Source organism: Telmatherina bonti, assembly GCF_933228915.1.
Source record: "Telmatherina bonti genome assembly, chromosome: 13".
Lineage (NCBI taxonomy): Eukaryota > Metazoa > Chordata > Actinopteri > Atheriniformes > Telmatherinidae > Telmatherina > Telmatherina bonti.
In genome coordinates this window covers 33,414,964-33,425,959 of record NC_136611.1, presented here as the reverse complement: position 1 = coordinate 33,425,959, position 10,996 = coordinate 33,414,964, and the positions used below count along the sequence as shown (strand labels likewise).

Below are 10,996 nucleotides of genomic sequence, written 5' to 3'. Positions count from 1 at the left end.
ACTCAGAATTGACCTTCGATGAAACAAAAACCATCAAGAAGATCTGATTTTACCTCTTCAGCCATATTTGCTGTGATATTCAGAGGTGTAACATATGCATACCCCCAAATCTACATCCCATAATATGTTACCAGTGTTCCCCTCCATACACCACTACTCCCCTTCCTCCATACTGCACAGCACTCACCGCACATGTAGGCCACAATTCACCTGCTCTGCATCTAACAAAGCCCTCCGCAGCTTTAATGGTAGAATTAAAATACAAAACCAGCCCAGTTTCCTTGTTTTTCTAGCATCATATGTAATATCCAAGCATTTTGTTTTGAGTAATAACAAAGGGGATCCCAAACTGATGAATACTTCCTGCTCACAGCCTGACAAAGAGCATGAGAGTATCTTTTAAAGTGAACATTGCGTCTAAATAAAAGTTTCCTGTCACAGACTCATGACTTCTCTGTTTGTCATTTGCTGCACTCGGCTGCACCGTATCAGTCACAGACTTTTCCATGTTGCTCACTGTTCGAAAAGAGGAAGTAAGAACGGCTGCTAAAAGCCCCATGAGCCATTTTGCTTGGTCTGAAGCACGATGAGAAGGGGAAGTGTGAACTGTACCAACCTCACGTAACACAAGCCCGAAAAACAAAGAACAGCGGATTCAAATTCTCCTGAAAAGGTAAGAACTCAACTTAAATTCTCCGCTTGTATTGGCTGGTTATTCATATTTATGAGAGATAAAGTGATGATGTTGTGAGGATTGTGTTTATTGGTGTTGTGATGTGATCATGTGTTAACTTGTAACCAAAAAAAAGCATTCTTTTTAAGTTTATATGGTCACTTATCTAATTAAAAATATGCAAAAAAAGAAATATTTAACTGAAATAAAACGCTTGAAAGTAGCTTAGAATACATACATAATCAACTTGAATGATAAATTATGAACAACTGTAAGAACAAGTCTTATGAGCCGTTTCAAACCAAAGAGTTAAAAAAGATGATTTTCACGCTGTCACGGTGGATTTTATGTCAAAACTTTTGCTGTATATTTTGGGGAAGTCGTGGTATTTCCAAATGATCTAAACCCCCTGTGATGTAATTATCACAACCCCAGCAAACAGTAATAATTCACAACATTTTTATAAAAAAGAAAACAAACAAAAAAGAAAGAAAGAAATCACAGGAAGTAAAAGAACGTCAGTATGCCACTGACCTCGATGACACACACACACGCACTAACATGCAACATAAATCATATAAATGATGAAAAAGAAACTCATCCGATTTTCATTTATTCAATCTGGTTGATTTAAGAGAAAATATTAACATGTTTATCTGTTTCCTGAACAGGTCGGGTCAGCAGCGTGACGCCATGGCTCAAGGTTGCCTCAAGTGTTTAAAGTACACAATGTGTGTCGCCAACTTCCTTTGTTTTGTACGTATGACTCGATCACACAGCATCACACAGAGTTACTCTGACGTATGTCACAATCATGAAGGAAGCCGGAATGATTAATTGGAATAAAATCATAGCACAGCAGTGCGTGAATAACGAAATCCCATTTCAGACAAAATGATGCTTAGATTGATTAAAATGTTCTGATCGTATTTTTTTTATTATTAACTGGAGTTAATGCAAACTATAATCAGGAATATCACATGTTGCCTTCATAAAACTCTGCATTCGGGGGCAGAAAAGTGTTTAGAAAGTGTTTTATTTCTTGTTACTCTGTCACACCTATAATAGACATAACAGTATATCTTTGCAATTACAAAGTCTCTTTCAGTACTGTTGGAGTCAGAGTAAAGTGAGATGTATAAATATAAGTATGTGTGCTGCTGGTGAAGTACAGAGGAAGATGGCACAGAGCACAAATGAAAAAAGTTCCAGGCTTGCCTACAAACACTGTCAGGATGAAGATGAGTAGCGCTTCGTAATGATGCAGATTAATTAAACTATAGTTTAATAAGTGCCAAGATAAAGAAGTAAATTAGCCAGATTGTTGTACAGACAGTCCTACAGGTTGTTGGCTAATTTCCTTCTTTATTATTGCACTTATTGAACTGTGATTTAATCGATCTGCATCATTACAAAGCGTTACTCATCTTCATCCTGACAGATTTTGTACAGACTGGTCTCCATAATGCCTCCTGTTGCACCATCATTCCTACTGGCCTTCAACTGCAGGTACCCCTTTGGTTTTATTTTCACCTAAAGTTTACATAAATCAAATCAAATGAAAGATACTTTATTCATTCCCGAGGGGAAATTCAAGGTTCAACACAGCTCCTCCAAGAATTGACAGACAGACATTTGACATTTATGACAGATAAACAGGTATGAAGTGAGCTTCGGCCGCTTTACAACAGATAAGAACAGAGGTATAATAGGATCATAGGGGGTCGAGGGGGAAAAAAAAACATGTTGTACCTCCAGACTGTGCCTCTAGATGGCGCAGTCTGGGGAGACAAAAAACACCTCTTGCACCGGCCCAAAGTCGCTGGGAAGTGGAATCCAGATATGATCGTTGTTTGGGTTCCAGGCGAGGGAAACGTTTTGCCCTCGGCCTTGAGTCCATAGCAGGTCTCACAGGCAGCTCCAAACAGCCATAGGGGGGGTCAATTTCCACCGTTCCTGGCAGACATCCTCTCCATGTTGGAATCTATTCTGCGGACCAGCTCTGGGACCGAGGCTAGACTTCCAGTTTAGGCCAGGCTGGCATGCTGCTTACGGTCGAGTCCGGTCTGTGCTCTGCTAGCTCGGCCCATACCGTTGCAGAATTCTGGGAGCCTGCCAGTTGTTGCCAGAATCTCACGGGTCTTCAGGTAGATCAGATCCATAATGTGGAAAGTTTCCAGAAACAAGAAACAAGACATGTACAGAGAGTCTCTGAGACAGACAGGACAAAGTTGCGGGTCAGAGGAACACAGAAGCAAAGAAGAAGCGTCCGCCATCGCTGAGAGCAGATAGAGGAATTTACAGATGAAGATGGAGAAAAATAAACCTGACTTCTCCTTTTTATACTTGTCTTAACTGTTTTTTTATTGGCTAATTGTGTTCTTATACTTTTGTCTGAAGCACTTTGGTCAGCTGTGTTGTTTTTAAAATATCATATAAAGAAGTGGCGTTGGAGCATCTTCTACAATAGACACCTATTTAAAAGCTGAGTGATAGTTTATGCATCGGTGAGGAATGGTGTATTAATAATTAAGAGAATTCAGTGAACATTAATAAGTCATATAAAACACTGTCAAACCACTAAACACTAAATACATTTATAATTCTGTGTAAACAATCACTATAATCAACAAGTTTGCCTCCGTAGTAAACAGAAAAAAGATTGGACACTTTTTATAGATTAATATTAAAATAGTACTATTTTATAAATATTCTTATTGAATAGATAAAAAAAAAGATTAAAGAAGAATCATCTGTAAAATGTCCTATGAAAAAACTTATGAAAACGTTATGCGTCAGAAATAAACAACTAGTTTGTATTGAATTTTATTGAATTTATTATTTTATTAAATTAAGTAAATTTCAATTTTAGATTTCTTTATTAAAGTGGGTTTAAATAACTAACTTAACCCTTTGAATGCTTTCTCTATCACTAGTTAGTAATTTTTTCAGTCACAATAATGGCTTTATTTAAAAAAAAAGAAAAAAAAAGGCCATTTTTACCACTTGCTGTGGAAATAAAACAGGTTTCAGTAACTGAGGAGGTAGAGCTGGTTGTCCACCAGCCTAAAGGTTGATGGTTCGAGTCCCCTATGATGCACAAGCTAGTGCTCTCTGAGGATAAATGCAGGGATTGCGTCAGGAACGTTGATGTAAAAGCAGCAGCAGCTGACTTGCTGTGGCAGTCCCTTGTGAAAGGGTCAAAACTGGAGGAGGAGGTTTGAGCATAAATAAAAGTAAATGTTTGTCATTACATCACTGTATCAAGTACTGACCATTTACCTTCTGTTATTTTACCTATTTGTTAAAAATGACTGTTTCCAAAGTCCAAATGCAAAGAAACATTTTTTTCTCCTGCTTGTTTTCTTGCTGTGAACTTTGTGAGCGGCGTTGTGTGTGGTCACCTCTGTAAGGTGTGTGCGTCATGTCTCCTGACAGATGTGTGGAGTGGCGGTTCTGGGCTTTGGCGTGTACATGATGATGAACTTCAACTTGATGTCTCTCACGCCCAGACTGTCTAACATAAACATCCCCAAAATGCTGCTGATCAGTGGCATCATCATCACCTGTGTGGCCTTCCTTGGCTTCCTGGGAGCGCTCAAAGAGAACCGGTGCCTCCTCCTGACGGTATCACATCTAAACACACTCACAGCAACTTTGCATGGTTCCGCATGCCTACACATCACCAGTTAATTCCAGTTTTTCATGTCTGCTTGTCAACCTGAAACAACATGCTTAAACCTGAAAATAATGATAATACAGAGGAAAAAAAAGTAGTTTTACAGCTTTATATTACAATTTTTCTCTGGGTAATTTGTGACTTTTACCACCTCTTCGTTTCTTGCTTACCTGTTGTGCAGTATTGAACTCTATCACTGAGAAAAATATAAATGTTCGTCTTGGTTTTTCTTGTGTTATTTTCACCCCCACAATGACATCACTTCTTAATAAAAAAACAGAGCAACTTTCAGCAGTGAGCCACATCTTGTCAACATGTCCACTGTGACAAAGGTTTATCAATAGATCACTGGTTAAACTGTAGCTTAGTCATGTTACCTTATGTAGTTACATGGAAGTAATTACACCGGAAAGAGAAGTTAATGGCTGAGTAGTCTCGTCCTGTGTCCTGCAGGATGATCCAATTCCACCCACATCCGAGCTGCTCATCTCTGTGGAAAGCATGTCCACTAAACAACCTCTAACCAGATGTGGGTGTGGGTGTATGATCCAGCTAGACATGCTCATGATGTGTCATCGCACTAGACAAAGTAGAGCTTGTGGCACTGCAGTGAGAAGTCCCTGTGAGCAGAACAAATATGATAAAACTGCTGCTTTTCTCACAGAAAATGAACTTATGTCAGCAGTTTGAGTTGGTTTTTACACAGGTGAAAATATTCTTCTCATCATGCTGCCTTCAGGGTTTTTATACAGCGCTCTGGACTGGCGACAAGTCCAAGTCAGATTCAGGTTCAGTCCCGTTTGGAACGACTTTACAGGAGCATTCATCAAACTTAAAACACACTGTACCAAAGATTCAAGGATGCAAGGCCGGATTATCCAATAGGCATTATGGGCATGGTCCCAGGGGCCCACGTAGGACATACACCAGCAGTTTGGACATGAAACTAAATGTACAGAAAAGCCAGATAGTTACACTTCAGTGTCTAGTGTATTACAATGTCATGGTGTGGAACGGGACCTCTGGAACACTCTGGGTCCAGGAGCCTGTGCACTTTTAATCCGGCCCTGCAAAGATGAATTAATAAAAATTTGTTAACTTGGTAAATATTACTGTTAACTAACAGAAAAACATACCACCAATTTAACTAAAATGCAATTTTAAGCCCAATCCAGCCATGTTTTCGAGCCATTACTCATTAAAGAAAGGTAACATGTCTGCAGTTTGAGGTTTTCCAAAGTAAAAATTTTAGTTAATAGGATTTTATCAAGTGGGGATAAGAGATCATCAAATAAATTCATGCATTTTACGTTAACCTTTGTTTTAAGAAAAGACTGACACATTTATGACATTTGCTCCCAAGACTAAAGGAAAAAGAGAAATTCCTCATAATTTTGTAAAAATCTAAATTTACATTTTAAATGTTAGTTCACAGATATAGAAATATGAAATATGTCCACGTGTTGATTATAATAAATCACTATAAAATATGCACAAATATTTTAGATTCTGATGCACTGGAATATAAAATATATAAAATAAATTTTCTTTCCTGTTCGAAGCTGAAAGGGTTTTATAGATGCTGCTTGTATCAGGTGATGTCGGGAAAACTGGGCAACTTTTGATAAATCAATTTGAAAATTGGAAAAAACACTGTGACGCTGAATTGTGTTTTGTGGTGGACTTTCCCACAATGCTTTGGGGTTGCCTTGGCATGCTCTCTACAAAAAGACACTTGTTAATCCCCAGAACACTTACAGGTTCACAGTCCAGACAATTCTAACCTGAACCTAAACAATGTGACTGACCAGACATTCACATCAGGCACATCTTCAGCTACCTTACAAGCAAAGCCTTGAATAAAGGCATCCCCTGTAAAATCATTTAAACTTGATGATTTTTGACTGACTTGTAGTAAGTCATGTTCTACACAATGTAAAGCCCCCAAAATATTTTATAAGTTCTACTTGTTTTGACAGATTCCATCAAATAAAAACAAAGAAGTGAGCCTGATGAGAAGTCAGATTACCAGACATAAAAATTTATCTTCTGTCCCTAGTATTGTAAAGACAAACATAATGTAAATGTGGTCTTGAGTTTAAAAAAATAAAAAATAAACATACATTTGCAGTTTGGTTTTGCAGGGGTGTCAAACTGCAGTCCTTGAGGGCCGGTCTCCAGCAGGTTTTTGTGTTTTACCTCCACCAACACACCTGATTCAAATCAAATGGATCCAGCAGCTTCTTGTCAACCTATTTATTAATTTCAGTCAGGTGCGTTGGAGCATGGAGACAACAGAAACCTGCAGGAAACCAGCCCTGGAGGACTGGAGTTTAACACCTGTGGTTTAAAGTAATGTAATATTGCAACCATGGTTAATTGTGTCATTTTAGCTGATGTCAGCTCCTTTTGTTGGTCTTATACCCGTTACACCTCATCTTGTTTTGAGTTTAGCCATGAAATAAATAGCGTAATCCCATTTATTGATGAGTTGCTCATTATGAAAACAATAAAAACCGTCTACTAAGTCGTTATAACAACATTGTGTGCATTCATACCATACCATTCTTTTTATATACATGCATACCATACCATTCTTTTTATATAGTCTGTGATTCATACTTTCTATTTTCTTAAGAAAAAAAACTTGTAAAACTGTTTTGCAATTGTTTCTTTTTCCAATAATATGAGCAATAGTCTTGTGAGCACACCATTTTGACTACGTTAGCTTGAGTAAGCTAACATTAGCGTGTCTGTGTGTGAATTAATGTTACAACAGAAACAGCTGTATCATCTCATCCTGGTCTGCTTAAGGCAGACATACGAAGATAAAATTTCTGATTTCAGACTTTTAGTTGTTTCAAGTTCTTAATTTTCAGCATTAAAATAGTGTCACACTTCCTGTTATGACAACCATTTCACATTTTGTCTTCAGAAAGCATATCCGATATCTACAGCATCTGCCACTGAAGATTTTATGGCACAATTTTATCTTATGACAACTTCTTAAAAAAATGTTTTATTTTTTATTCATTTTTGGCTGTTTGTGGTAAATAAGATAAAGTTAGCTTAACATGGACAAGCTAATGCTAACTCAAACTTAGCACAAAAGTCAGAAAATTAGTGTTAGGTTGATTATTCACTTGTAACAATGATTCTTGGCAATAAACTATATAAAGACTTTTTATTTCCTTTTTAAATTAAGTGACATTTTTAAGGAAAGTAGCTTTAACATGTGGGAAGAGCAGCAGAGTTGGGTATGTAGGATTCACCAATGCACAACTTGGCCAACAGCTAATTTTTGGTTAGTGTCATTTACGTCAATAGCAATTAATTTAACAAATGGCGGGGTCAGTATCATGAGGAAGATCCAGATACACATCCACAACAGTCTTGTACATCCTCTTCATGATGGTCACCAGTCACACAAGGCTGTGGGATGGCAGCCTTTCTTCAGGCAGAAGCCTGCCAGTGTGACCATGTTGGTCCTGCTAATTCCATGTGTTCAGTGGGGTCGGAGTCAGGATTGGTGGCAGATCATCCATCATCTCCACTCCCAGATTCTGGAGGTAGTCTCTGGTAAGCCAGCTCTGTAAACATAAGCAGTCATCTTGGAGGATGGAGTCTAGTCTCAGGCTGTGGAAATATGGGATTGCCACTGGTTGCAAAATATCCATTTCCATATCTATCAGCATTTGTTTTTCCAGTGGGGAAGCTGCTATCCCACACCATCACACCACCTCTACCAAAAGCTGGGACCCTGTCAGTGCAGAAATCAGCAAAATATTCCCCACATCTTCTCCACACCTTAACCCAACCATCCAACTTCTGTAGACATAATCAGGACTCATCACATGAAAATTATATTCCTTCACCGGTTCAGGTTGCACGATGCCAAGACCAGCGCAAAATAAGCCTGACGGTGGAGAGCCGTCATGGCAACAAAGAATCAGCTGCTAAAGATTTTCATAGGTGAAACCAATATACCCAACTCTGATGCTCTTCAATCTCACAAATATGCCTCCATTTAGAAAGGGAAATGAACCAATGATGAGATTTCCTGGCAAGAAATAATCAAAGAAAAGAAAAAATAATCCACCAAACACTTAGTTTGTGCCTTTTCCTGCTTTAGTTGTATAATATAGAAGTGTAATGACAAAAACTGAAAACACCAAAGCAAAAACATGGTCAAGTGCTGTCAAGTCGCCAAAATATGTCAATTCTGTTGGGTCGTTGTCATCTGACTGCTCGCTTTCAGACCCTTTTTACTTCTGTCAAGACATTGTCTGAAAAAAGGTTCAGTACTCGTTTATGGCTCAGATTTTCTAAGTGGTATGTTCTGCCGACAGTTTTTCCTGATGCTCTTCCTCCTGATGCTGGTGGAGCTGACTGCAGCATGCCTGCTGCTTGTGTTCGAGGAGAAGGTAAAGTCGACCTATACTCTGCATTTCCTTGATTAATACAGACAACATGCTAATCTACTAATCTCACCCCATTCTTCAGATTGGGGAAGCTGTGAAAGAAGACCTCAAAAAGGGGCTGGACGAAGCAAAAAAGCAGAAGGGAAACTCATCCATGAGTGACTGGGATATGGTCCAGAACACGGTAAGAGCTGAAATATTTAACGTAAAAGTTAAAAATGTGATCAAATCCTACTTATTTATTTCCTTTTTTTCCAGTTTTATTGCTGTGGAATCTATAATTCCTCAGACTGGGATAGTAAAGTGCCCAAATCTTGCTGCCAGACTGAATGTGAAACGGCACATCCACATTACAAGACGCAGGTAGGCCACGTTCTCAGGCTGAAGCACGTCTCACTGCAGAGATGGGAGGCCTTACTTCATGTGTATGCTGTATTTACAGGGTTGTTTGGAAAAGCTGAATAACTGGTTTGAGAAAAATTTCCTGATCACTGGGATTAGTGTGATTATTCTCTGCATAATCGAGGTAAGCTGCTGGAGAAGTTTCTGAAAAATGAAGCTTTAAAGGAGACAATGTACTGCAAATGCAATGTACCTTCTTATTTCTATGCTAACATAATGGAGGAGCACTGTGTCACGGTGGTTGATATGACTCGTTTGCAAGAGTCAGTGCAGTTATTACACCGAAAAAAACCCATTTTAGAGCAAATGTTTCAGGTTTTAGACCTACATCCTCATACTGGCATGAAGAGGTTCCCATTGCCAGCTAACCATCTCAGATGAAGCAGGCAAAACTATCAAAGAACAAGCATACTGGGACGTTTGGCCACAGCAAACACTCCCCATGTTACAGGCCGAAATAAGATTTTACACACGTCGTCCATTTTAACGTGCCTGTTATCACATTATTTCACATTAATATTGGTTTCAGAAAGAGCCAATGTTCTTGTTCTGTTCCTCAGAACTTTACTGCAGTTTCCACATCAGCTGCTCGTCTGCGTGTTCCTATTTTTTAAGCCTCAAACCAACTATTTTGACCACCGACAGCTTTTCATATGAAACCAGATGCTGCTGAACCGTGTTGAACCTGACTCACACAAACTATTTATTCTTTTAATTTGCTAAATTAGAACTAAAGCCCTGAAGCATTGTAGAATAAAATAATTCTTATCTTACTGCATTAAAGAAGACTTGCAGTTATTGATAAAGATCTTGGAAAATAACGCTTATAATATCAATAATAGTTTTCTGTGGAATCTCACTTCTTCGTCCCCCTGCTGGTCACTTGATAGAATGCAGGTTTGAGGAACTTGCAGCACATCCATCGATCGATCAATAACTTGTCCTGTTTTAAGTGAAATCTTGGTCTGATGATGTGAACAGCATGATGAAAAGGGCAGTTTAGATACAAGTTGTCATGGAAGCAGAAGGTTCATTCATGTTGTCTGATAAAAACACTGACAAGTTTAAAGGTTTAAGAGTTTTTTTTAGGTGAACTGTTTCATCATATAAAAGATGAAAATCACTTTTTTTTTGTGAGTAGTGCATGTTTAAAAATGACAAAAAGGCATTTTTCAGGTAAAATAGACAGTTGTCCAGCAACGGAGGCTGATCACACTTTCAAAGCCAGATTCAATGTTTCACATCTACCAAGAAAACAGTTGAGTCAACGAGATCCACAGGCCTGGAAACTGTTATGTCCACAATGTTTCATCCCAATAAAAACAATCTGGAGCAAATGTTTAAAAGTCCTTTAGTATAAATGCAGAGCTGTGTGTAGGTCAAGTCCTTTTTTTTCCTGCAGGGAGCAGTCTTCAGTAGCTGGAGAACCACCCACACATCCTCCATAAAAAGAGCATTTAAATGACCTTTTCTAATTTTCTTGCAGGTCCTGGGGATGTGTTTCGCCATGACGCTCTTCTGCCACATTAGCAGATCTGGATTGGGATACAAAATATAGCTCAGGTTCATGCTGTCCTTACTGGAGACAACGAGGACGGAAGACACGCGCCTTATGAAGACGCTTAAATATGAAGACTTTCATTTTTATTATTTGTGTTTCAGTAAGCGATTTAATTTTTCTGCTCTGTAAATGTTTCCTGCAAAGATAATCTGACACCTTCCAGCCTGTCAGAACTCCAGTCAGGCTGGTTTGTATATTAACTGCTTAGTGCCAAGCATCTCTACATTAGAGTTAATGTAGTTTAACATTAATTCATGTAT

General features: G+C 38.5%; 1 protein-coding gene across 1 annotated transcript; it reads left to right on the top strand.

The window, feature by feature from the left end:
• The first annotated feature begins 580 nt into the window (after nucleotides 1-580).
• Nucleotides 581-10,952, top strand: LOC306763766 (leukocyte surface antigen CD53). The gene is made up of 8 exons (XM_079250663.1): nucleotides 581-673; nucleotides 1,345-1,429; nucleotides 4,112-4,300; nucleotides 8,702-8,776; nucleotides 8,856-8,957; nucleotides 9,032-9,136; nucleotides 9,216-9,299; nucleotides 10,662-10,952. The coding sequence occupies exons 2-8, from the start codon at nucleotides 1,367-1,369 to the stop codon at nucleotides 10,731-10,733; spliced, it is 690 nt and encodes a 229-aa protein (XP_079106789.1). The 5' UTR covers nucleotides 581-673; nucleotides 1,345-1,366; the 3' UTR covers nucleotides 10,734-10,952.
• Nucleotides 10,953-10,996: the final 44 nt, after the last annotated feature.

What these genes read in the sequence shown, in the direction of transcription:
- LOC306763766 (XM_079250663.1), top strand. Translation starts at nt 1,367, where the DNA reads ATGGCTCAAGGTTGCCTCAAGTGTTTAAAGTACACAATGTGTGTCGCC. An exon ending in TGCTTGTGTTCGAGGAGAAG is followed by an intron (nt 8,777 to 8,855) that starts GTAAAGTCGACC and finishes CCCATTCTTCAG; the next exon opens with ATTGGGGAAGCTGTGAAAGA. An exon ending in ATCCACATTACAAGACGCAG is followed by an intron (nt 9,137 to 9,215) that starts GTAGGCCACGTT and finishes CTGTATTTACAG; the next exon opens with GGTTGTTTGGAAAAGCTGAA.